The 27,577-nt window shown below is 41.2% G+C and overlaps 1 protein-coding gene across 7 annotated transcripts in view; it reads right to left on the bottom strand.

Moving 5' to 3' along the window:
* The window catches only part of BMPER (BMP binding endothelial regulator), a 144,835-nt gene that overhangs the window by 42,401 nt on the left and 74,857 nt on the right, over positions 1–27,577 (bottom strand). For 5 of the 7 annotated variants that reach the window (XM_062625517.1, XM_062625521.1, XM_062625520.1 and 2 more), the window contains 6 exons: positions 24,848–24,957; positions 24,076–24,216; positions 21,858–21,962; positions 16,360–16,405; positions 7,414–7,743; positions 1,100–1,436 (listed from right to left, as the gene is read on the bottom strand). In XM_062625517.1, the coding sequence (XP_062481501.1) occupies positions 1,100–1,436; positions 7,414–7,743; positions 16,360–16,405; positions 21,858–21,962; positions 24,076–24,216; positions 24,848–24,957 (1,069 nt within the window). The remainder of the gene's footprint in view (positions 1–1,099; positions 1,437–7,413; positions 7,744–16,359; positions 16,406–21,857; positions 21,963–24,075; positions 24,217–24,847; positions 24,958–27,577) is intronic. The other 2 variants (XM_062625523.1, XM_062625518.1) reach the window with 2 other exon arrangements.

Genomic DNA, 27,577 nt, shown 5'->3' with positions numbered 1-27,577 from the left:
ACCTTCTGTGTGTGTGTTAGCATCTCTAGTGCTCTCTGTTGTGCCTCCAGCCATTGGAAAAGATAAAGTATTATAACCTGCACACAATCTAATCTTCACTATTTGCCAGGCTGCTAGCACAGGGATACACTATAGCAAACTAAATGCAGAAGCACACAGACTACAAGCCAAGCTGTGTGTCTTCTAGCATTTCCCAGTCCCAGACATTCTGCTGGGCTAGATAAAAGTCTTTCTGTCTCATTATAAAAGAAGAGGAAAGGCAATTCATAAGGGAAATGGAGTCATTTTAGAAAGCTTTTCCTAATAAGCCCAACAGTTCAACAGATGTGCATAAGTGGGGAAAGCTGGGAGCGCAGAGATCAGGCAGCTCCATCCGCCACCATACAAATGTGACTTGGCTTTACTTTTATCTTTTCATGTCAGACAATCAGAAGAAAAGCCAATTTTATTTACTGAGTGAGGGGCAAATAAACTCATGCCAATTAAAGAACAGAAATGATGGCTCTGTGGTTTAGACTGGAAGCATTTAAAAAATAAAAACCTTGAATAATTCACTCAGAGAAGGCTTCTAGATCCTCGTCTGTCTTCCTTTGCTCCCAGGGCAGGATGGGCACGCACTGAACTTTCTGTTAACTCTCTCCTTGCAAATTCCCAGCTCACAAACTACACCATCCAACAGGCACTACTAATATTTCATATCCCTGCTTTAATGAAGTCATTTAAAAAATGCTTCTGGGAAGACACACTTCTCTGGACCACAAGCAATAGCAATTTATGTCAGCCTCAACTTCACAGCTGACTTTGAAATGACTTGAAGTCTCTTCCTCTTCTCTACTCAGTCTCCAAAAGTACTTTTTCTCTAGGTGACCACAAGCCTGCCTGCCCTTCTCACTACTGACTGCTCAGGTCTTTATTAGCTCAGGGTCATCTTCTCTTGATTCCTGACTCAGAAAAGCTCATCATAACTCTAGGCCTGTATATTAATTCACAGCAAAAGCAGCTCAAATTATGTGCTCAAATGCTACTGAAAGGGGGCCAGCTGTGGTTTTGCTCCTCGCACAGTAACTTCACATCTCCTTCCACAGCAAGCCACGCTTACCGGTAAAATGTGGTATAATCCACCGTTGAATGACAGCTCTGGAACTCCCACGCTTTGAGTTTCTGGCATTCCCGATGGGCTCGGAGTTTCACCCTAACCGTCCCATGACAGAGCTCGGGCAGAGGTTTTCTCTGCGGGCGGCTGCAGAACTCATTGGACTCCACACGCCAGGACTCGGCAAAGTCATCCACATCAAACTTAAAGTTCCCATCGCCCCCGATCAGGTCATCTCGCTTGTGCCCATTGTAGTTGCCACACAGACCACAGAGTTTGCCCTTCAGATGAGGCGCAGCCATGACTTCCACAAAGCTGTCTCCATCCCATGAGATTTCCAAGCCTAATAAAGGGATGAGACAAAAAACATGCACACACACACACACACAAAAGAAAATAAGAAGAAATTGAGGATAAAAAACACTGCCTTGTGTTTGTGAAACAGTGTTCATGGGAACCTAAACAAAGCCATTGGCTTCATTCTGATAATGTTGTTAGGTTTCTATATACCTCCCAGTAAGTGCCTCTGGCAACTGTAGTGTTTCTTAAATCACATTCAATTACAATACTCTCATGCCTGCCTCTGTTTATTTTTGTTCCTCCTTGCTAATGAGTGGGGTTATCCTAAAAAAATGTGGAGCCAAGGCAGAACTCCTCTCAACGTGGAAAGAGGGCTCTTGCAAAATTCTGCAAATGGAATTTGCTAGGACAAATTTCTACCTGAATTCGCAGGAGACACAGAATTTCAGCCATTGTCACCCACTGCACAGGACACGGACATACAAAGGTGCCCATGTCCCATGAGACTCCACCAGTGATCAGCTTATGGAAAACACCCTTTTCTTGCCTGCAAAGCTGACACTGATTGCTCATTTGAGTGAACACAGAATCACAGAATCATAGAATGATTAGGGCTGGAATACAAGTACCTTATTTTGTGTGGGTGAAGAGAGTTAAAAAGTGGACCACAGCGATATGTCAGAGGATAAAACTGTAGTAAGAAGCATTCTGAACTCAATTCAAACTGTTTCTTCAAAAGGTGTCTTTTTTGAAGCTGTCTTCCTCAGTCAGCAACACTAAGGAATGATGGTAAATCTCTAACCTTCACCTGGTGGGTGAGATGCAAGCACTCTGCTAGTCTGTTTTACAGTAGGCTTTTGCACTTCTAGTACCTCAAAAATTGGCTTCTGCAGGTGAAACACATTTTATCTGTCTGTACTCACCTAAAAGCTAGGTATCTAGTTCAAGTCAGCTGTCTGAGCACTGTCTTTGATGGAGAGAAACAGGCAGCTCAGGGTGTCTAATACAAAGGGAATAAACTAACTTCTAAATGCCTCTCTGTTCCCAGCTATAATTGAGAGAGCCCAGACATCAGGTGGAAGCTAAACTTCTAGTATTTACTTGGGTGACTGTCAATTCAAAGGAGTAAATACGTATCTCATAAGGGAAAGCAATTTTAGTATCATATGGAACAAAAACACCGCCAAGAATCACTGCTGCTTAACTTCTACCCAAACCAGACTTTCTTTTAATTATTTCCAATGTCTGATGAATGCTACTTCACATCTCTGCAGTAACGCTGCACCTGAAGATAACAAATCATTTTGCTGATAATTTATTCCCTTAAGTACCTGTGCACAGTGATTAGTTAAGGATAAACACAAGAATCTGCTTTTAAAGAGGATAAAACAGATTTTACCCTCTTCTCCCTCCCTGACCAAGAATACCAAACAGCATTGCTCTGTGTTGCAGGACCAGGGCTTTGCTCCAGCTTTCTACATTTGCTGTGTGGGCTGGCTTAGCACCACCTTTTTCTCTTGTAAATCAATGCTTGTCACTATGTGATCCAGATCCTGTCCTATCCTCATGTAAGTAATTATCATACCAGTAACTCAGTTCAAAGCTGGAATGCTTCCTTTAGCAACACATCCCATTGCCTCCTATGACAATTCTTATCCACACTGCAGAGTAACAGGATGAGGCTCAAATGGCAATTACGGCTATAGAAGGGGTTCTTGGCCATTGGTTCATCCTGTCTTGGTGCTTGTATGGTTTACACCATGCCACCAAGGGTTTGGGGAAAAACGTACCCAGCAAGGATGTGCAGATAATTCTGCACCAACTATCACTATAGTCTATTGCATCTTATCACTATAGGTTAGCAACCGTAGGATAAATATGTCCTGAGCTGACTATTACTGAAAGCAGCTTCAATTTATCTAATAAACCAAGCTTTGATAGACTCATTTAGGTTGAAAGAGACCTTTAAGATCATCAAGTCCAACCGTTAGAGCCACTGTGTCCTCTTCCAAAGGCACTTTGCACCCAGACAACTGAGAAATTGTGCAAGACTACAGTTGTTAACAAGGCCAGCACAGTGGCAAGGAGGAAAGCTGCCTTTTAAGCTGCTTCATACATTATCATTGCTGGACAAATTCAAACTCCAGCTGTCTTTGCTTCTGACAACACTGAACAAAACAAAACACAGCTTGATTTGCAGACACCAGATTAATACTGTTGTCCTGGCATTTATAAAAAGCTTCCATTAACTTATAAACTAAGATTTCTTCAGACTTGAGAATCATATGAACTTTCACAAAGCTTGAAGCATCAATATCCAAATTCTCAGTTCTCTTCAGAAAATAACTCCAGTTTTTAATGCAGTGTTCAACTTCTTCCCCAACTGAGCTCCCTCAAAAGCTGCTGACTTTAAGACCAGCTAATGATTATATCTTAAATTTCCTTTTACAACTTCTCTTTTTCCTCAAGCCAAGACTTACTTTCAGTGACACCCATCACCTTCATTATAAAAGGTTAACTATAAAATTATCCTGAAGATCCATGTGTACTCTGTGAGAATTGTTAATCTACGTGTTAGATGTTGCTCTCTGAGCAATCAGTATGCCAATAAGAATAAAACAAATTCATTACTTTTCATCTCAGCATACAAAAAATACACATTTTTAGATTAGAGAATCCTGCTTTGATTACGGAATTTAAGAGATTCATAGTTGAACTATGACAAAAGGATGCCCTTTCCTCTAGCTGGGTATTGTATATTCTACTGTAATTGCTTAGATCGCAGGACAATTTCTAGCTGTGATCAACAGCCTGAAGGTTTCTGTCCCTTTTGGGGTAATGAGGAAGGGTATTTACTCCTACATGCATGATAATTTTGATGGACCCTGATGGCACTGTGCAGAGTGTGCCTTTTTGTTTGGTCACAAGCAGAAAGCTCAGTTGGTTTCTGTAAACCAGCAAGAGCTGTGACAGACAGGACTACGCTACAGAGCAATGTTTGAAATGGTCTCGTTGGTAGTAAGAAATTGTTTGGAAGAGTTTATTCGTGCTTATAAATCCTTTCCTCCCCCCCACCCCAAAATGGATGAGTTTCCCATTCACTTGGACAAGAATGCAAGAGATGTGAAGCCAAAAGATGCAGCATCTGTCCCATCTGGGGATATGCAGAAAAGGGATATTCTCTGAGTTACATTTTAAGGTTTTCCAATTTTCCCCTTTCTTTGACGGATGCTTAACCAACTTGTTACTTGATTTCTTAACTTGGCACACTATGTGCTCTACTGCATTTAAAAAAAAAATCCTTCTGGATTTATGCACATCGCACACTGAGTTCCCCATGCTGGGAACTCCCATCAATTGTTCTGTCTGATTTTTCATGGTAAAGGCATCCTCAAGAACTGGCAGACCACTTGTCCCTAAGGATTTAGTGCCAAAGCAGTACAGAAAACCTCAGCAAAGAAGCTTTGGGAAAAAGATCAACACAGAAACAACAAAAAGTGCTCCTGCACTAGAGAGACAGATAAGTGACACCAGCCCTCTGACCTCTGCTCTCTCATTTTTTTAGCACACAGATTTACACAAGAAACACCACCACCCAAGCATACCCATGACAAAGTACCTGCAAGTGCAGGGTGCCAGAAACACTGCTGTATGGCATCCAGGGCTACAGCTGGTGAGGAATTCAGCAACAAAACAGGTTTTCACTGGAAAATGCCAATTCAACAGAACTGAAATGCTTCAGGGAGACATATCACATTCAGTGAACTTCCAACACAGCACAGGCAAGGCTCCAAGCTAGTTTCCTGCCAGCTCGCCTGGTGGGCTGCCTGGAAACCTGGACTCTGAGGGTATGCAACTCCAGGACACCCCTGCATGCAGATCACTCTGTAGCCAGGGACCACAAGGCTTCCTGAAACTCTGGGCTCCCCTGTTTTATCCAGGGCTCAGCTCCCAGCTCTCCAAAAGGGAAACCAAAAGCTGTGGGAATGCTGGCTGAGCTGTAAGCATCAGACCCTGCACTTCCCAGCCTAATTTTACTTTGAATTTTGCTTGTAGTGCAATGGTTTTGTTTATTTTTCATTACTTCTGCTCCCCTCATCCTTTTTCTCACCCTACCATGGGAAAGCATATCTATTGTTTTAAATCTGTATTTCGTTCTGAAACAGAAAATCCTCCATTTTTTCCCCCTCCAGCACTCATAATTTCCTGTGGAACAAAAAGTTTGTCCTTAAACCAGTTCTACTCAGCATATCCCTCCTCTCTGCTGCTTGTCCTCTCCCAGCAGAATGGAGCCATGCTGTTCTACTGCTTTCCAGGCCTTACATGCTAAGGAAAAGAGGAATTGGCCCATCGTGCTGCATTCAGCAAGAGAAACCTGATCCTGCTCTGCCAAGGGGAGGAATTATTTAGGCTATAATCTGCATGGATTACACACTGTTTGGTGCGTTGTCATATGCCATGTTTGCACTCCCTCTGCCAACACATGGACAAGGTGGTGTACAGTCATTTATTAGGCTTGCACCAGAGACAAATGGAATAGCAGCAGGATTAGCTGTCATTCATCTTCAGTGGAAAACCTTGCCTTGGCCTGTGGTTGGCTAATGAATTCCACATAGCCAGAATTCATAGCGTTCAGCTGGCTGCAAAGAGAAACCCTCAAGATGCTTTTAATTAGAAGTTGTGAATAATGGTCAACTTGTGTGCATTTTACAGACAGCCACAAAAATCTGCATTGCCACTTTGAGGAATGAGCCCAGAGCTGGGATCCACATTATGTAGACTTACATTTCCAGGGGCTATATAAACAGGTGTCTAAATTCTCAGCTCAACAGTGGGTGCTTAGTGTCCCGCCTTGCAAAAAAAGTGATGCTAGATAATGAGTATGACTATGTGTCACGCCTGTGACCATATCACTCCATAAGAAAGATTGGTTTCACTGCTTTCACATGGCATTTAATTGAATTAACAGTAAATGGTATTCTCACTGAAACAGTACTTCACTGTGTGCGTGAAATCTCTCAGGACTACGGTAGTACCTAACACATGCTAATGAGAACATTTTAAACTTCCCCTCAGGATTCATCTATGCAAGGATACTGTAGTTTCAGAATAGTTTTATCAAAACAAATGTAAGTTCTTTGGTTCAGCTTTTTGACAGTTAATGCATTTTCTAGGACTCAAAAGACCTGAGAGTCTGCATCTCCCTCCCCTGTTTCCATAAATAAGGTACCAGATTCTCTGAAACGTCTGATTTCCCTTTGCTTCTGGTGCTTTGGACTCTATTCCTTGCAGACAAACTCTTACTTGAGCACAAAGCAAGCCCAACACGATGGCACTGAACAGCAAATTAAGCTAGGGTTTTCCAACAAGGGCCTCCATTTTGCTGGGTAGCCACAGTGAAATATTCCCATAATTTGACAACTTAAACTCATTCTAGCCATTAGTAACTAATGATTTTATATAATTGCTGACTTAGACTGTAAGCTATGTTGCTGCAACTGGATAAAACCATGAATGATATGTGTAAGAACTGATCTCCTCTCTGCTCTCACCTTTAAGCATCAATCAATGACCCTGTGTATTGGGTTTGCATGGCAAGGTTTTGGTAGCAGAGGGGGCTATAGGGCTGGCTTCTGTAAGAAGCTGCTAGAAGCTTTCTCTATGTATGATAGAGCTCATGCCAGCCAGCTCCAAGACAGACTCACCTCTGGCCAAAGCTGAGCCCATCAGCGATGGTGTTAGCATCTCAGAGATAACATATCTTATCCCTAGTCATTGCAGGGGGGTCGAACTAGATGACTTTTGAAGGTCCCATCCAACCCAAACACTATGTAAGAAGGTGAACGATCTCTCCCTGTCCTTATCTCAAGCCACAAGCCTTTTGTTATATTTTCTCTCCCATGTCCATTTGAGAAGGGGAGTGATAGACTGGCTTTGGTATCATGCTTTTTTTACTGACTGCTGTTCACATTGCACTTGAGAAGTTCTTCAGGGAAAACACACACACACACTTGCCCTACCTGCTTTGGTTGTCACTTTCAACAAATAACCATCCAGATCGATCTGAAACTGTGGCGTCTCGCAAGGTAGGGAGATGCGGGTCCCATTCCACTTCACTGTGAGGTGCTGCTGGAGGCTGATAGTGCTTCTGCCCAACACAAGGTCCACTGACTTTGTCCAGGAGAAAGAACGGGTCCGCCGGGCATCGTTTTTTACCAGCACCTGAAAGGGCGAGGCAGAGGAGGAGCAGTCTTTCGTCAAAACGTACTGACATGTTCCCTGAAAGTTAAATGTCCGTCCATCAAAAGTGTTGTAGTGAGGGTCTCCAAATACAGTGCAAACGCCAGGCTCTGCAGGTGAGTGAGAAACAAAAGCGCCATATCAGGATCAATCCAAGTCTGAGAAAAGCAGTTGATAAGAACTTAGAGGATGCTGCTCTGACCTAATCTATCTGTCCTACAGGGCACATTGGGCTGATGCCCACTAAGAATATATATGTTTGAAAAAGAGAGGCTTCATGGCTTTAGTAGATGTCTTTCCCAAAGTGGGTGGGAACGAAAGGCCAACTGATTCTTGGGGCACCATAGGAAGGCTAACCTGTAGCTAGGAGCCAAGGACACATCTTCCAACCTATACATTTGCCCGTTGAACATCATGTATCACCTGAACAGTTTAGGTTATTACAAAGCCTGTGAAATATTTTAGTGTATTTCATTTCTGGAAAATACAAGCCATACTCATGATATCAGACCAGGCACAGCCCTTGTTTGCAGAGACCATACGTCTCTGGAGATGCGTGATGGGAGCCTTCCCACCTAACCTTCAGCTTTCCAGACATGAAATGTCTAGTCTAAGTGATTCCCTCTCACTGAGAGAGGAAAAGACATGTCTAAAAAGTCTTTCATTCACCAGCTTTAGACATCTCTTTTAATACATGGGGAATTACTCTCTGGAGGAGCCTTTCTCTTTGCAGCCAGCTCTGGAAGCACAAAAAAGTATCCAAGACTACAGTAATTCCTCTCAGACAGTTAAATTCCCCTGGGATGAGCTCCCACCCTTAAATTGTATTGTGGGAGCAAAGCCCAGTCCACTAATAGAAGCAGAATTCAAAATATCACATGTGTATTTTTGAGGGTAATTCTAATGTCCCAGTAAGGCAGGGATGATCCCGTGAAATTAAAAGCCATCAGACAACTTCACCAGGACCTGGTACTGTCCATATTTTATATAGGCAGACTGATAAAAAATGTACATTTATAAACTGTATTGCTCATTTATGTATTTTCCCCACATTATCTGTAGAAACAGCAACTTTATTCTGCTATCATAGGTGTTGTTTATACATGACTGACTTGTAGTAGTTATTGTCACCAGGCTACCAACTAAAAGTCCATATTACGTGACTAACATGATGCAATGCCTATTTAGGGGCTGGTATGTCTACCAATCATTTGCATCAAGCAAAGCAGGAGATTTCTTATTGATGTTTTGCATCCATATGTTGGAGAAGCCACAGCTTAAAAGCAGAACATTTCCACACTCATGCCAACAATGCTGAGTTACCCTGCAGTCACCCAACGATTGAACTGCCTCACAATCAAAGAGAGCAGCAAATTTATTTGCATTGCATCCTTCTGGCATAACAATAGGTCCTAACCACATCTCCTTGCTGCTGTTCCTGGAAGAAGGAGTCTCAAAAGGCAGAGAAATGCACACTGCTATTGCCAACTGGATACCCATGGGCTGAGACTGCTTTTGAAAGATGATGCCTGCTTTAGGGGGAGGACTTTGTGCAGTAGCAAAACTGGACTCACTAATGTGAACAGCATCTATCAAAAAAAATTACAATTCGTTCACTGAAAAAAAATAAAAATCCCATTAATAGCAGACTCAAACCTACAGAAAAGGAGACATGGATGATACACAGAGGAGGCAGAGAATTCCTTCAGTGCAGTGTAATGCAGCTGTGACTATGCAATACACATTCCTCATCATGGTTTTTCAGCCTAGGCAGAATGCTGTGCTAAAGAAGTTGTGATGCTTCAGGCACATTTTTCTAGCTGTAGTTAAAGAGCATCCAAGGACACCTACATGGAGACACAGAAAATGGGGCTGAAGGGGACCCCTGGAGAAATTACCTTTCCCTTCTCCAGCTGCAATGCAGAATCACCTGTACCTGTTTATTCCTGGCACACATTTATCCAACCTGCTCTTAAAGAGCAGTAGTAACAGCAACTCCACAGCCTCCTCCAGAAACCAGCTGAAGTGCTCGACTGCCCTTACTGCAAGTTAGGTCTTCCTGAAGTCTCACCTCAGTGTCCCTCACTGCCATCACTGTCCCTCAGCACCATCACAGAGCTGATGCCTGGGAAATTTGTACTTCACCCCTAACTTGCCACATGCATGCTTCTTTAGCTAAGCCAGTAACTATTCTCAGCATCATTATTATGCTTCTCCACTATGCCTGCAAACTAGGGACCGAAAGTTTCAATTTCTCACTGACATAACGTTGACAACTCCATTAGAAGTCAAAATGAACCACATCTCACCAAGACCTCTGGAAATCAGGCCCAATGGACTTTAAGCAGAGCCTGAAAACCAAGGCACTTAGATAGAAGTGTGCTTTTAAACCATGAGTAAATGAGTCTCATTTTCCTCATTGATACCAATGAGAAAAAAAAGAACTGTTTCCAAAGTCCATACAAAGATTAATTGATCTTTTTTACCTATGGGAAAAGAATCCATAGATTTTATATGGAGAACATCTGACTTCACAGTTACTAAATCATACTCACATGTTTCTGATTTCCGTATATCAAATAATTATCTGTACAATGAATATGAAGATACATTTTATTACCTGCTCAGATTTTATTTCATTTTTTCAGGCTTTATTTTTTCTTTAGACATGACAACTTATCATCAAAAAAACCCAGCCTTAAGATCACTGAAGATTTCACAGGAGAGAACTGGTTTTTGTCTGCATTTCTACAGGCCAAGAACATGTTACACACGTTATTAACTAACTTATCAGGAGAGGGAGGCTGCTTCTTCACCTAAGCAAGGGGCTAAAAGGCAAGGCATGAGAGGAGCAAACATAATTTAGAGATGTGCAAGTAAAACTGATAGTACCAATGGGATCCAAAGGAAATATTTGTTTTTAATTTCTAATGTGCTATGCAGAGTAATGTCGGTTTATGTTATGTTACATCGTGTCACGTCATATGTCAACTTGATGCAGTGCAGTTAAAATAAAAAAGAATGTGTTTTGGACCAGAGAGCTGAATGCCTGATCCAAATTTTGCTGTTTTCTTTAATAACCAAGGAAATGGAGGAGGGAAAATCTACCTAAAACCAGCCTGAATAATTGATTCTCTGATATCACTGTGTAAAACATTCTTGAAAGGTTTGCTAAAATTGTGAATTTAAAATGAAAACAAAAAATCCACACTCTGCAAGAGTGTGTGTGATAACTCAGGCACTGCCAGGAAGAAGAATTGGTTGGCCTAGAAATAAACCTTAAATACCAGCTGTAACAAGACAAGCAACATGAAAGGAGTTCCTGCCATTTTTAGGTTTTGGATTGCTGTTTATTTCCTTTTGGGAGAGTTTCAATCACATCATGTTTTATGGTTTGCTTATTATTTTTTCTTTCTTTTTTTTCCCCTCCTGAAACAAACCAGTCTTTCTGCTTGGCTGGTTCTGGAATCTATTGTAAGCACCCATTCTCTAGTTAGGAGCATGTGTGACTTGCTCCTCTGTTGGGACATAATGGATGGAGAGATATTGCTTCATCACCAAAGGTACGTTCCCCAAAACTGGAGTATGAATTTTAGCAGCTTGTGCTAACAAGGCACAGGGTCATGAGTGAAGATCCTTCCCTTTTTTCCCTACAGGAAATTGTTCCCAGCTTACTGTGGATACTCCTTGTATCATCTGTCTAGGGCAGAGTTAGAAAAGGGCAATTACATATGATACTTCCCCTTAAGACTCTGCAGCCTCTACCTATGTTTAGCTTAGGGACTTCCTGAGCTAGACATGGCTTCTCTTTATTTAGTAACCTTTGATAGACTTCCTTTCTGTGAACTTATTCAGTCTCCCCTTGAACCCAAAACTCTTTTTAGCAGCCATAACAACCTTAGGCAAAATGCATGAAGAACCATTGCCTCTTTCTTGTTTTGAACCTGGCATTCATGCTCTTTTATGACTTCATTTGCCCATCTACACATGCACATGAAGGCAAATATACCCCTTCCCGCTCTGCCCCTGAATAACAGAGATTTTTCCAAAGGAGGGCCTCAGAACTATGTTCAGAAGGCTGTGATTTTCAAAGCACCTTAGGCACTCGGCTCCGATTAAACATTATTGGGAGCTGGATGCAAACGTCTCTAAACCTGTTTTGGAAATCCTACATTTAGGCTCCCAAATCACTATTCCAAACTCCTGGCTTTCATAAACACTTCTGGGAGCTCAGCAGTTTTCACTTTTGTTTTTTAAGCAACTAAATATGGACTTCACACTTTTACATTTGACAATCGTAAACTACATCTGTGATTCATGCAGTTGCGCTCAGCTCCCACCCTAAGGCTTTGCAGCTTACTTACAAACTAATAATAATAGTATTTAGGTGCTAAACTGAATACTGTAGAACTACTGGCATGCTTTCCTTGCATTACAAATCATGCACCCAATTCAAACGAAATAGTAACTTTCATTAGAAAATGTAACAGGGAAGGTAACTGTGGGCAAAGCAGACCAGTTTGGAAAGCACATTTATCTGTACAAAAAAAAGAAAGCTGAAAAAAAACCAACAGCAAGGAAAAGAACATTTTAGCATTTCCCAAAAATCTGTGTGAAATCACAACCTGTTTTGGCCAACACGAAGGGATAAAAGCCTGAAAGACAACTTATTTCTAATATATAGGATGCTCAGTAAAGGTAAGAACCACTTATTGAAAGACGTGACTGCCAGAAAGTACCTTTCTGCCTTTTACCCAACGCCGCTCCTGCCCCCCCCGATGGTATTTAGCCTTTCTAGAAAGAGGAGATATATATACTGCATGGTGCAGGCCAGACAGACAGTCAGCACACACATCCTGACCAGCCGGAGAGCATAAGCATATTGGCTGGGCAATTAGCACACTTGTAGCTCCAGAGCAGCCACAGGATATATTGTCTCTAGCTGGGTTTATTATTTGTTGGGATATAAAGGAAATGGGACACAAATCCATAGGAAACCAGGTTCTGTTAGCTCTGGTGCTCATGGAATGGCTTGTTTTATTTTTTCAGGAGATCAGAGCAGTCAATTGAAGTCCAAGATGTCCAGATGTCTGGTCACACTCTTCTGGGCTTGTAGGTAGTTAAGAGTGGCCAAGAAAAATATGCTTTAAATTATAACTAAAACTGGTTTGGACACTTTCTAAGTAAGGAGAGGGAGGAAAAAATACAAGTTTACCAGTTAAGGGTGTTCTGGTTGCACATCTATAACTCAAAAAGATCCCCAGCTCTTTGAAAATAAAATGAAACTTTGAATGCAATTAGCCCATGTGCTGAATTAAGCCCTAAATCAAGCAGAACACATTATTAACTTTTGAAAACTAGCTACAGAACACGCATAATAGAATTTCATTAGCTTTTCTGTAAAAAATGCATAGCCAGAGAGTACTTTCCTCATAACTGCTGCATAGTGCAGCTTGATATAATACACATTACAAGGTGTGGTGTCAAAAACTCCACAGGAGTCTTTATGGTCTATTTCATAAATAAAATACCTATTCAAATTTGTCAAAATACATATTTATACAGTACACCATCACAGCTAAAAGGGCTGAAAAGGTAAATCATGAACAGCATTCCAGGATGAATAAACAATTGCAGTCTTTTTGCTGATGGATATCTCCAGGGCAAGGAAGTAACACAAGAAAAAGAACTAGGACAGACCTATGTTGTCCTTTAGTCCCACTCCCTGCTCTCACAGGTACCTACAATGCATAACCCCACCTTACTGTTGGTTTTGTTGAGATTTTTTTTTTTTTTTTTTGCTTTGAAGAATATTTATTACTATAAAAACACGTTAAAAAGATGCAGGACCAGGTGAAAGGACCAAACTTTTACTCCTAAGGCTGGATTCAAGTGAGTTTGGTTTAGCTCCATTGGTCATTTCGTCAAGTAAAAGAGCTGCAGAATTTGTGACAAATGACATTTTCAATGTACTGCTAGACTTAGATGACTGCCGTCCACTTGGAGAACTTCATCCATAAAGCCTCACAATGTCTTAGGTAAGACAGTGTTAAGATTATTGATCATGAGTAAAATATATCTATATGGTTGCAGAAGGAAGCTTTCGTACTGCATGCTGTAATTCCAGCAAGATCTATCAATTCTTCTTTGTCAAGAACAAAGATTTAACTTCCCCTGCAAATTCCCATCTTTGTCTGGGGTTGAGAGCAGTCTGTTCATGTTATTTGAACTCAGGTTTAGTGTTTTCTTTTTTTAATATGAAAATGACCTCGGTCTAACATAGGATTACTAATTTATGGAATTGACGTCAGTGGTGATTTCTCTAAATCAAGCCCGAAAGAGTACATTTCATTACATTTTTACAGCAGCATAAACTAAACTGTTGAATTTTCCACTGGTATGACCACTGTGTTTAATTAGTGATAACTGTACGCCAGCCGTGGAGCTTAAACAGCAACATGCCAAAACTAACCATAGTTAACTTGGGCAACAGTAGACAAAAGAGACTCTCCAGCTCTTTAGGAGACAAGGTACTTTTTCTCTGCAACAACCTGCTTTGAAAATAATCCTTTGATTTTTTAGGGTTCTTTTTTTCAGTTTAAAGTGTATGCTTTAACAACGCGACTGTTTTTTACCCACTTCACAGAAATTGGCTGCATTTAAACTGCACTCAAAGCTCTCCTGTGTACAGTATGTTCTTGTACCTCCCTATGTTGTTTTTACTTTGGAAAATTAATATCTGGACCGCCAGAAATGCTTGGCGTGTTAATATGTGGAGAGAGGATCAACATGAATGGGTGGGTGAGGGAAAGGGCTGTGCATATACATCTTATCTCAACAGAAACTGGCTGAATTAGCAAAGTTTCTAATTATTATCTGAGATGGTGATCATCACTGAAATCCTTATGCCTTCTGCCTGTCTTCTGATGAGATTTACAGCAGTTCCGGCACAAAGGTGGAATTATTTCCCTGCAAATGGCAACTGTTAAAACATGGATGTTAAAATAGTTAGTGGTAGCCACCACCGCTGTACGACAGTGGGTATTTAAGCTCTTTGATTACATTATCTGATAAAAGCTGGGAATGGCTTTTTAATCACAGTAGCTTAGAATCAGCTCAGCATCAACTTGCCTCCAAATACTAAATAGGTCCCTAGTGAGATACCTCTCCAAAAAGAGGACCTCTCTGTTTCATGTGCAACAGAGAAGCGTGCTACCGTGGGACAGTGCAATCAGCCTCCCAGCCTCATGTCCAGCCAGCTAGTTATCCTGAAGGCTTCTGGGAGACCTAACAGTCTGCTAGTACTTAGAAGGGTACCTTTACTGGCAAGACGAAGCCAAGCTCTTTACAGATCTTCATGGCAGGGGGACAAGCAACAGCAGTCTGCCCTTAATTTCACATGTCTTATAGCCATGACCATTCCCTTATATTATCAAGGGAAGAAGTCACTGTCTTCCTTTTAACCCCTTACAGTAGAGGGTCTTCAGTGTTGTGAGGGAATGGCTGGCCCCATTATTTTCCTCCCACTCTCACGTTACAAAAGAACATGAGAAAGGTTAAATAAGACTGAAACATAAGAACAGAGAGAGGCAAGACAGAGATCAATAAATTCATGACATTAATGACATGTCATGTTCGAGCAGAGGTCTATATGAATTTCTTCTCCCCTGAAACTGAGCCAACATGAAATCAGCTGCTGGTCAGTTGAATCCTCTTTCATTTCTCCCTCTGCTTAGTATTATTTCAAGTGTTCCTGAGGTTGCCACTTGCACTGAGTTTTGTTTTGATACTGAAGACTTGCAAGCTAAGTTTATTTTATCACAAGTTACACATTTCAACATAATTCAGCTGTAGAGTGGAAAAACAGGTATTTAGCATATGGAATTCATGCAATTCAAGAGCATCCAGAGTTGAGTTAATCAGCAAATCCAATCTGATTTTAGCCAAAAGAATAGGAAATACTCTCCTTAAAAACCTGTTCCTTCTTTCAGAAGCCTTCCTATAAATCATAAACCCCCATTTTAGCAGTATGTCCCTATTTGGAAAAGTACTTAAACATGTCCTGAAGGAAATACATAATTGTATTCTGTTAACTTCAGTGAAGACACGTCTCCCTGTTGACTTAAATAGGACACGCTTAAAAATAAGTGTTTGCCTAAGTGCTTTGCTGACTAGGAGAGAACACAAGTCATATCATATGGTGATCATCCTGAAGTGAAAAGGGATAAAAAGGTCATGGTTGAGGCTAAACATCATACAAACACAAGGTTAGTTTTCTATTGTACTTTCTACCGCTGCCCCAGACTGTCTCAGATTTCTGCACACCTTTCTTTCACTCTCACAAATCATCTGCAAAGGTGTTGGATTATACATACACATAGCTGGGCTGTTATATACAAGTATAAAAGGCACCCAGTCCTAAAAGTTACAGCTCTATTAATTTGCTTATTTTATTACCTACAAATTTGACAGGCCAACCATATCCTTAAAAAAGCAGCACCTCAGATTTGACCAAAAGGGTGTCATTTGGAAAAAAATACAATAAAATACCCAGGCATTTTAGCTTAAAGTTACAGATTTATAGGAGGCAAAATCTGTTGCCAGCAATAATCACCTGCCCTTTAGCCACCTCTAAAACGAAGGCAGAAAAGCAAACATACTTCTACTGTATTTATTTTCTCTGAAAGAATAAAAAAGAATTCAAAGAATGCGAAGAAAGAACTTACTTTCAGTGCAAATGGGACAGCATCCTTTCCTGTTCAGGATTTTACCCTAATTGGGAGAAAGACAGGCTGATTTAATGAAAGAGGTTTTGGAGCAATGACTGTGTCATGTTGTAAGGCTGGATAAGCCTTTGAAAATAGTTCAAGTTGTGTTTGAACTCAATGCCCTGGTTACAGATTCAAGTATCAGGTGCTAAAAACAGACAGAACTATTCAAAGAGCTTCCTGGCAGTCTTATAAGAAACGAAATACTAAAAGGGTTCTCTGTTACCACTTTTCTCTTTAGAGCGAGTGTGAGAGAATTTTGGACTCATGCAAGATAATCTAAAGCAGACTAGTCATTGGGTTAATAAGATCACTACCTTTTTCCCCCGCCTCCCAGAGTATATGTATTTCTTATGCACACCCTTTTAGTAGCCACACAGAAGCAATCTGCTCCACACACATTCCCACATTCCCCCCACATCATTCATTTCTCCATGAAAGGAAAAGGAAAAGGAAAAGGAAAAGGAAAAGGAAAAGGAAAAGGAAAAGGAAAAGGAAAAGGAAAAGGAAAAGGGCACCGGTAGAGATCTAATTTGGTCAGATTTCTTTCACGGCTTAATCTTGTGGTACCTCCCACCAAATCATATTACCAGCCATGGACCAATCTCCCCAGTGAAGTAAAGGGGCACACATCCATGTAAAAGCCAACAATTTGGTCTAGTCATAGTAATATGGAAAAAAAAAGGTTCAGTCTTTATTTAGCACTCTGCCAGGTCAATTTTATTTATGATTGAGTCTTATACAAGGCTGGTTAGAAGCAGCCTCTGCATACATACATTCACCCTCCTTTTGAGTCTTCATTAAATGAAAAGATGTTCTATCTGATTTTATTGAAATTCCCTAAAGCTAACCATCAAGCTAGAGGACAAGCCTGGAAAATTTCAGGCTGAATGATGTGTTTTTCCAAGCAAAAACTGGCATAGGTTATAGCAGAACTTACAGTGATATTGGAGCTCACCCTCGTTCCCATACAGGGAAGGCAGAGGCATATGGAGCTGTGCTGCTCCCCCCAGCACCGAGCCTTTGCTCCAGCAGTATTTGACTACAGAGTAAATCTCCTCTGTGGGACCACTCCTCCTGCTCCCCACCAAGCAGGTGAACAAGGAATGGCCAACAAGAGCAAGCAAACAGAGCTGTGCTATTCTGCCCACTCACCAGCGCAGAAAAGCTTGTGAAAACAGGTAAGAAGTAAGTGGCAGTAAGAAGTTAAGACCTTACAAGTAAGGTCTATGCAGAAAGCAGGGAGGGGGGCACAGGCAGCAGGCCCTATTGCTATCTGCCTTGCTTTCTGACTACAGGACTGCTAAGCTTTGACAGTGTGCATGGGAAAAAATGAACTCCAAGTATCTGCTGCAGACCAGAGCAGAACATGCTTTGTCCTGCTCACGCCTGAAGTACCCATATGGCATGAATGAGAGCTTGGTGATGAGCACACCTGGGCTTATCATCTGCAGGGCACAGAAGTTCAGTGTAAGCTTGCCTTTGAATGTGCAACTGCATGTGAACAGACTTGAGGTACGTCTGGACTTGAGAAAAAGGCTGGATCAGAGTTTCTCTGGCAGTGTGGGCAATGCCTTGATGTTTGTGTGACCACCATAGCAAAGAGAACAGCTGAGGACCAGGCTGCAACCGGGAGAAGCATCTTAAAGCACCTGCTAGGACAAAACCCGTTAAAGGAGGAACAGGAAGTTTGGCAACACGTATTTGTACGAAGGGAAGACATGCAGCTGAATGCCACACACTGCACTGCCTCACCTCTCTGTTTCAATAAAAGAGTTGAAATCATCAGCCGAGCTAGAAGTGGCAAGAATTCAAGTGAAATTGGAATCTCCAAGGCAGCCTGCTGAGGCTGGTTACTTGAGCCACCATGTTGGCCAGAGATCCTGTTTTTGTCTTGTAGAATAAGGAAACCCATTATTGCTAACATGTGCTGCAAGAGTTCGTTAGCATTGAGGGTTCCCTTAGGAGTGGGCTAAGTGATGTGATCCCATTTTTCCCTATGAATATTTATAAGCAGACCACATTTAAGTCTGTCTATTTTCTGGGATGTTTCATTTTTTTTTTTTTTATGAGGTTTTCAATTTTATGTCTGAGGTTTTTATTTTCTATTTTTTTAAGGCAAGACTAATTGCAGGGGGAAGGGGGCTGTTTGGTTGTGCAATAGCAACAGCTGTTGTTTTTTTGTGCCTCATTTGGCACTCAAGTAAAAACAGCAACTTTTTGTTTGTAATAATAACAGATGTGTCTAACATTAAATGCAGTCTGTGCTAGAGATGGGAGAACGTGTTCTGAATAAATTTTCAATTGACTTGGAGTTCACGGGTTCAAAATTCACCCACAGAATCAAACTCTGCAAATGTCTTCACATGCCATGGATTTAATTCTATTAACTTTTGCACAGCCTTGGAGCACAGAAAAGGCTGGATGCTGTAAAACTCACCAGGCTCTCCTCTAGCAGTACAAAAATAGACCATGTCCACGACCACCATTACCACAGGCTTACAGAGGTAGTGGGGAATGCAAAGGTGTAAGGAGAGGAGGTAAGGTGGAAAATGATTAGGATGAGTAATGGGAAAGGAGTTGGCACAAGGCAAGAAAGAGGCTAGGGCTGGGCTAGGGTAAGTGAATAGCAAATTACGTAAGAAAAGGTCTAAAGGGTCTCTGAAACAGTCTTAACAAGTGTTGAGATTACTCCCTTCCTTAAAGTATTTAAGCATGTGTTTAAGCTTAAGCCCATACGGAGAGCCTACTAACTTAGCAGGACTGGATACATGCTTAATAGCTTCCCCTGGATGGAAGCCAGTGTGTACCGCACCTTGCAGGCTGACACTCCAGGTAACAGAGAGGGAATATCTATGGAGTGAATCCATGGAGTCCATGGTCAGAAAGTAAGAAACAGAAACCACAAGCCACAAGGCTCACTAGAAACCCAAGGAGTTCTAGTGTTTTACTATAAATATGACAGGAAGGATTGAATTTGTCAGATGTATTACCTCCGCTGCAGATGACAAGCTGAGGAAGACCCTTCTTGTAATTACTGATACAGGATTAAATGTTCCAGAAAAGAATAAAAGAAACATAAAAATGTGCCTAAACCTATGAGTAAAATGAAAGAAATGGCAGGAAGAGTCTTCAAAAATACGTCAGCCTACCACAAACACACTGAATAATACAAATGGTTTCAAGGTACTGGAAATTTCAGCAGAATTACCACTTTGAAACCCATCCTTTAGAGAAGTAATTGGCCAAAATCTACAATGATAAACAATATTTCATCACAAAAAACCCTGCACAAAACCATGCAAGGAGTATTAAGAAGCATGGTAAAGCTTTTATGTCAAGGAATAATATTATAGGTTCCTTGTGAATCTCCAATCCTTTCACACTCAGTTGTGTGTATCATAACACAGTTTTAATGAGATAACTTTATGTAGCCTGACACTCTAAGGGACACTGAACAGCCTTTTATTCCACAGCAGTCTTCAATAGTCAGCAGAGACTGCTTACTGCCAGAAATGTTGTGAAGAGAGGGAAGAAATGGAGTTCACACCCCTGAAGTTTGCAGAGACAGCAGCATAACTCTGTGCGTGATATCCAGACTTCCAATATTACTAATATATCTTTATCTTGAATAATGTGGTGTGTTTAATTAATGTTTCTACATTTGTGACAGAGTATCGCATCAAAGAGAGTGGAGGAGAGATGAAAAGATTTAAATGCATTAGCATACATTATTTGCTTTAAAATTACTTGGAATAGGAAAATAAATCTCACTCTAGAATTTACATTCTTTCTCCTACTTATCCTTCCAATTTAGCTTGGAAGAGCAGAAATGTACCTGTGGAGGAGGACGGGTTTGCATGCAGTTTGCTGTAGGCTCCGTTTTAAGGCAGGCAGCAGGCTGACTGGTTAGATACTGGAGGGAACAGTGCTGCAGGGTAACAAAGCTGGTCTTTTCTGCCCTAAGGAACTGAGAGCAGGAGTCTGAGGACTCAACTTAGTGGTCTAAAGCAGTTTAGGACTTCACATTAGCCTTGAAGCAGATCATGTAGCAGTGCTGGTCGACTTAGTTATGCTGTCACAGGACTGCAGATGGTGACCACTATGACCCACCACTATGCTCATTTTAGAAGACACTTCAACTGATCACCTCAATGCTCAAATGTGTATCTGGGTACTGCTGAAGTGGTGTATTTCACTTTAGATCTATATTAAGCCGTATTATTTATTTGATCCCAGAAGCAGCTTAAATGGTTGAAATGCATCAGCACAAGCAAAATGTAAATGAGATTCAGTGTGTGCCAGGTTCTCAGCCAACAAAGAATTTGAAAAGCCCTGAAGAGTCCAGGCTCTCACCTCTTGCTTATGCTGTGAATGGCCTGATTGCCATGAGCCACATCAGGTTCCCAGAAGAGCAGCTGCATCTGCTCATACTTCCTACAATGTATGCAGCATCTCACACGATGTCCATTAACAGAACTGCCCTCTGCAGTGAGTGACAGGAAAAGGATGTCCCCTCTTCTGAGGATGCAAGCACTGTCACAGCAGAACAGGGAGAGCCAAGGTACAGGCTCTCTATCCTACCACTGCTTCTGACTCTCAAAAGTTTACACGTGTAAAACTTGACAAACTAGAGTTTGTCATTGAAAATTTTATACCTAGGTGTCTATGACTCATATTTTCCCCACTGGCTTCCAGGATGGAGAAGGAAACACTGAGAAGGTGTAATGCTAACAACTTGGCTCTCTGTTCTGCAGTTCTGTTCAAAGGTCTGCCCCTACATGAGGTGCTATTTAGCACTCCCTCTTCTGAAAGCTTGGGCCATTAAAACAGAATGATTTGTCAGTGACAGAAATCCAAGAAATAAGGGCTGTCCTGAGCTCAAGGTTTCAAGTAATGTTAATTTTTGAAGCCATTCAGTAAAGTTACAATTACACCACTTTCTGGGTTCACTTCAGACTTCCAAATAGAAAATACTCAGGCTGCAACCTTAAGAGAAAGCAGCACCACATGACTGAAATATGCTTTGCTTTGCCTAATTTACATTTTCAACCAAGTATTAAGCCTCATATGCATTGAGAAATGCGAGAGCAACAACCTCCTGTGTCCTGCCTTGACAACAGGAACGCTCTTGAAATATTATCGTAGTCATCTCACCACCCTATGAAGCTATTGAATATATGTGAAAGAGATGTTCTAGTCCAGATACTCAGGACAGAGGAAGTTAATGAGAGGAGGAGAAAAGCAGCACAGAGCCTTCAATACAAGGACAGAGTCAGGAAGCCCATATTCAGGGTAGCAGTAGCACACTTTGGAACGCCTGTCTAAATGAATATGACAGATGATCCCTTCTTTCTAATCTGCATACCCCACTGCCATGCACACACTACCAAGGAACACTGAAAAGGACAGTGGTGGAGAAAGAGAAGAAAGCTCTGTTCTCTTAAAAAACTCACATGAGGACAGCTGCTGACTGGAATGCACTGCTTCTTGCGACACTCTGTCTTGCCTTTTACACAAGCACAGATGGTGCAGTTCACAGAGGACCACATCTCTCCATCCTGCAAGAGGCAACATGATACAGTATCAGCTGGGGTGGCAAAAGGAAGCTATTTCAGCAATGTATCATTGCACAAGAAAGGATGACTTTTCCTTTTGGCATTGTGTCATTGTTTAGCCTACATTATTTTGAGGTGTCTGTCCATGACCAGTCAGATTCAAGACAAAGTTCACATTCAGCAGGGTTTTCCTTCTCTTTGGACCTCTAGTTCAGAAATTGTTTTTTCCAAGGGTAACCAAATCACATTTGCATTTTTTCATCAGTGTCCTGCTTATCTGCATTGTTTTCTCTTCACTGTGTGCCTGAGATGTGATCACACCTACCACCAATTTTCATTTAAGCTCACATAATGAGAAAAACCTGATTCACTGGGTTGAGTGACGCCTTTAAGTTGTTGCACGTGAAAGCATTCGATTAAGATGTCAGCATATAGTAAATTTATTCCCAGATGCAGCATCATTTTGGTTCAGGGCAGGAATGGTCGAATAATGAATCCTAATTTAGATTACTTACAGCACTTTCACAGATACTTGATCCGCTAAACATCTGAGAATGCTTAGAAGAGATACAGTGCTGAATTTCTCACATTCAGAGCAGGTAAGACAGCCTGTGTATAGTTCTCAAAGTCATAGGTGCAGAGCAAAATATGCTTCATGATCTTGTCTCCACTTATTTGGAAAGGATTGCTTGTGGAACTGCCCTGGTTCCCTATACACAGCGTTGCATTTGCCAGATGTGGTTCCTAAAACATTCTGTCTCGCCCACTTACAGTCTTGTGCTAGCCCGCTTAGAGCCAAAATGTGCCTGTTTTCTGTTTACAGGGCTGCTGTGAAGGAAGGGTGAAGATAGATCTGACAGGAACAGGCAGTCCAACCAGGCAGCTGTGAACAATTATGTGCCCACCTCGACATGATGTTCTGACCAGAGGGGAAAACAGAATAACTTAGAAATGCCAAGGAGCCTAACTTACTCAGCACAGCATCCCTGGTCAAAGGCTGGCTCTCTCCTGTCTTTTGTTTCCAGGCCATGCTACCATTGCCTGATGTTCCTGATGCAGCATATGTTCTTGTGGGCCACTAATGACTGCTCTCCAAGCATCTGCTGAGGTATCAGAATATATCACAGCTGGTTTTACATGGGCATGCAAAAACACATTCGCTGTGCCCATTCTACTTGTGTTAGACCATTAACCTCAACAGAGCGATGCTGGATTTACCTTTTTGCTCACAAAGCCAGAAATTGGTGGACTGTCTTGTTATTTTTTCTCACTCCATATAATACTTGGTAATATAATAAAATCTTCACAAGAAGCAGGATATTTTAGTTGGGTGCCTAAGAAGAAGGCATGTGTTCCTGAAGCACAATAGCACCAGTGTGAAAGCGCCAATCACATGGTGTATAGTCTCAGCATACAGTAGCTTCACATGTAATTTCCAGAATAAACACTTTAGCTAGGTACACAAAAGATGGAATAATTGGGAAGTAACTCTGGCTGAGCAAACCAAGTATTCACAAAGATTTAACATCTGATCTGATTCAAGAGTTTCATAATTCACAGATGGCTCATGAGGTGACAGAATCTTCTTCTGACATGTAAAAAAAGCCACATCATTTGGAAAACCTAATAGGATCTCATCAATAGAAGAAGTGCTCTGAAAACACTGAGTGAGAATGCAGTGGGTAACAGTTATGGCTATCCCAATATAAGATGTCAGGGGTACTGTCCTTAGCAGAGACTTGAAATGTAGTAAGTCAAGATGAATAACTTTCAGCCAAGACAAACTTTGCAAAGCTCCTATTAGCTCAGCTATGGAAGAGACTCTTCGGCTCAGCAGCTAAAGCCTACACACCACTCGGAGTATCTGCTCCATAAATATCAGGGGAAAAGCAGAGCACCGCTGTTTCTTACAAAAAATGTATTACCTGTCATGAGACAGCAACTTGAATCTCTGCATACAGAGAGGAAGACATGTCTCACCGAGGAGGAACTAATCTTTAACTGCTGTGTATTAACAGAATTTACATAAACTCAGAAGAAAAATTGCAGATGGAAAGCTCTGCAAAACTCTGCTCTAACAATGGCATCTATTCTTGAGCCACACCTGAAAATTTACCTGGAAGATCTTGTTGCCAAACTTGCACACACTCACTTCCTCAGGAGAGAGATATGAGACACACTCCTTGCAGCAGTGGTCTTTGTTTTTATTGCATTCACCAGGAAGTAAGCACCTCTTCCTACATATCACTGTTGAATCCTAGGTAAAAGGACAAAAGGAAATCATGAAATCATCACACGATGTTTGTGCTCCTGTGTGTCCTTACCCTAACATTTCTGCTCACTCAGTCATGCATCCACCCTCACTACAGCCCAAATGCTTTGAATAGGTCAGATTGGAGAAAATAAAAATGATTTACTGGATTAAGGGGCCCTTTGGTGGCCTGTGAAGCTGAAACCCAACTTCTCCTGCTGGCCTGCAAAATCTTACTGATTTGGTGACACTTTCATGCTTTTTACCTTGATGCAGAAGTGCTAGTGGGCACAGTTCATGTTAAAGGAGCTGAAAAAAAAATCACTGTCCTTCAGCAAAGATATGGTAAATTGCCATTTAGAAACATCTCTTCTCCTCTAATGAAAACTTGAAGTGGATCACATAACCTGAAGCAACTCCATTTTGGAGCATGCAGCATCAGGCAACATGTCTCAGCTGAGGCAATCAGTAGCTTTTTAGACTTTCCTAGCACAACTGCAATGCTCTTCAGATCAGATTCTCAGGGACCACAAAAGATGCCAAAGAACAGTATTAGGGCTTATAAATCCACAGCCCTACAAATTCCTGCCAAGCCAGACGACCAGCGGCATGCAATATCAAAGCACTGAGGACTTACCTTGCATGTACACACTGTGCAGTTGTCATAAGTAAATGAAGACCCATTATCATACACGTTGCTGTGAAAGAGACAGCTTCCAAATGGGAGGTCAAACACTTTCCTCTGTCCTGAATACAAATAAACAGTAATAGAAACAGAATGTGGTTGAAAAGATGCCATATTGTCAACAAAAATAGTAGGGCTTATTGTCACCAGACCAAATTAATGTGCAATGTGTCATTTGCTCTGTGTTTCCATTTTGGTGTGAAAAAAAAAATAAATGTGCTTTTAACAGTTCACTGTTCTTCGAGCACACATTCATCTGTACAAATGCTGCTGTGGGAGGGAATGTAAATATGATTTATGGCATGTTTATATTGGAAAAATCTTTCTTCTCCTTCTCATCATAAAGTGCACAGTGCAGCTAAAGGAATAAAAAGTAAGCCCTGCAAACTCTTAGGGTAGGTACACTTAAACTAGTTTAAACAGTCTTTAATGTAATGCAATAACTTATCAAATAAAGCAGCCTTAACTGGTTTTAGCATATCTACTTCAGGGGTTCACAGCAGCCAAACTAAATCAACTCAGTGACAAAGACACAAAAACCCCAACATAGGTGTTGTCTGGTCTCATTAAGATAGCTTAGCGTACCATGTTCACAAGGGTTGCAAGAAATACAGGCATTTGCAGCATTTATGAGCAGAATGAGGGCAACACAAGATATTTAATTTCTATAACCCATAAAACATTTGTGTTTCAGGAGACTGAGGCAAGGTTAAGAGCACTATACACGGAAGACGGCATCAACATCAAACCCTTCCTGAAGTCCTGCAATCTTGTAAGCACTTTTACATTCAAGTTGCAACACACTGTGGTCCTCCAAGCTTCTCCTGTTCCTCAGCTTGTTTCCTAGTAGGTTATTTTAAACAAGCAATCGTTATGATACATAAACGTGAGCTCTTTACAAAAACACTGTACTTACCTTCCTTTTTTTTAATACCTTCCCCTGTTTACTTTTGGTGGAAGCCAACTAGTAAGCTCTTTAATAAAGTGGCTGCCAGTCTCCTGGCTTATCATTTCTGAGGTCTGATACCAAATAGGCATCGATTCCGAGATAGGGAATGATGACTGTAAGCGCATACAAGAAGCCACTAAGTATTAGGCCAATACTTTAGCTCTCAAACCACCATGTGCTGGCACTCTGCAATTCCTTCCCTTTTCAATAATTATTGATAAATGTAGGACAGCATAACAGGTTCCTTTTTCCTCTGAGATGTAAGTGAACAAAGGATAAACACATAGCGAAATTGACTGTATTAGCCTTGTTTTTACAAATCTGATGTTAAAATAACTATTAAACAAAAGTTAAGAAATAATTGCTATTTTTCAGTTAGACACAATTTGAACATCTCTCTTACAAATTAGCTACCTTGGGCTAATCTATGCTTGTATAACCAGCCTTCCATTTACTGAATGTGCATCCTTCTGAAAAGGCTTGATTCCTCTTACAGAACTGACATATAATATCAGCTGAGGATGCTCAGCAGCCCTAAAAGGAACTGCTCTACAACCATGCACAACTTACAGGCAAACCCTGACCACAGTCCTGCCTGTAACAACACCTCTACTGCTTTATGTGGGGCCAGGATTGCAATCGAATAACTTATGTCAGCAAGTGAAGAGAAGTCCAGCTCTTTCTCACACCCTCTTCCCATGCCTTGCAAACCACCCAGCTCAATTCTGGGTGGCCAACCCTGTTCAAACGGTTGGTAAAAAACCACTGACAAAGGAGCTACCACTTCTAAAAGTTGTGGTGATGAAGATACTGGCTTAATGGTTGGCTTTGCTGGCCCACAACCACTAGTTAAACTAATAATTCAAGTCCCAGTAGAGTCAACTGCATTCTTCTAAGTCATATATGCTGAGTATCAGGAATTCAATTGCAGGGAAATCCTTCACATGATACTTTAAAAGCCTTGCCTCAGCATCCCTGAAAATATTTCTCTTTCCTAACTGCCATGTGGTGTGCTACACATCCCTTGGCTCTGCCTCCACTAAAAAACTTCCAGCACTTCCTTGCGAATAGACATTATCTATTACAGACTTTTCTGAGGAAAAAAGAACCTGTAGAAAAATCTCCATGAAGCAGTCAAAAATAAAGCTGGGTTTTGAATGCCTGGGTCAAGGAGGGGAAGGTTCAGTTGGGAAAAGCATGGGATGGAGAGGACAAGTGAGTTTACAGAAGGAAAGGAAAAATGTCCTCAGGCAAAAGAGAAGTTTGGTGTTTGGACTGCTCTCCTCTCCATTTCAGTCCTCTACTGTATTACTCTCTGGTGCTGCAGTTAAATGTTCCAGGCTGGCATTTATCTGTAGCACTTCTCAATTAACAAATAAATAGATAAATAAATAGATAAATTCAGGTTCATTTCAATCAGCCAAAAATGTTAACTATTATAAGAACCTGGAACTCTGTGGCGTGCTGCCTCCAAGGCCAGACCTCTTTATGTCCCTAACCTACCCTTGGAAATAGACTTTGGATAGGAGTAAAGATACGGTCAAAATGACAACAAGTTTCTGTTACAGAACTGGGAGTTATCAACTTCGAAATTTTTCCAAACCTAGTTATAACCTCACAGACAAAATTAAAGCAAATTTACTTGGTAGGATATAAGTGCTCCTTCTTTATGAAATAGAGGGACACAAACCCGTGGGATCTGTGGGCATGGTAAGAGCAAAATGAGGACTCTC

The sequence above is a fragment of the Pezoporus occidentalis genome, unplaced genomic scaffold (assembly GCF_034315485.1).
Source record: "Pezoporus occidentalis ecotype Australia unplaced genomic scaffold, CSIRO_AGI_Poc_V1 ctg28, whole genome shotgun sequence".
Taxonomy (NCBI): domain Eukaryota; kingdom Metazoa; phylum Chordata; class Aves; order Psittaciformes; family Psittacidae; genus Pezoporus; species Pezoporus occidentalis.
Note: the sequence above shows the minus strand (reverse complement) of the source record. Positions and strands in the feature narration are given on the sequence as shown.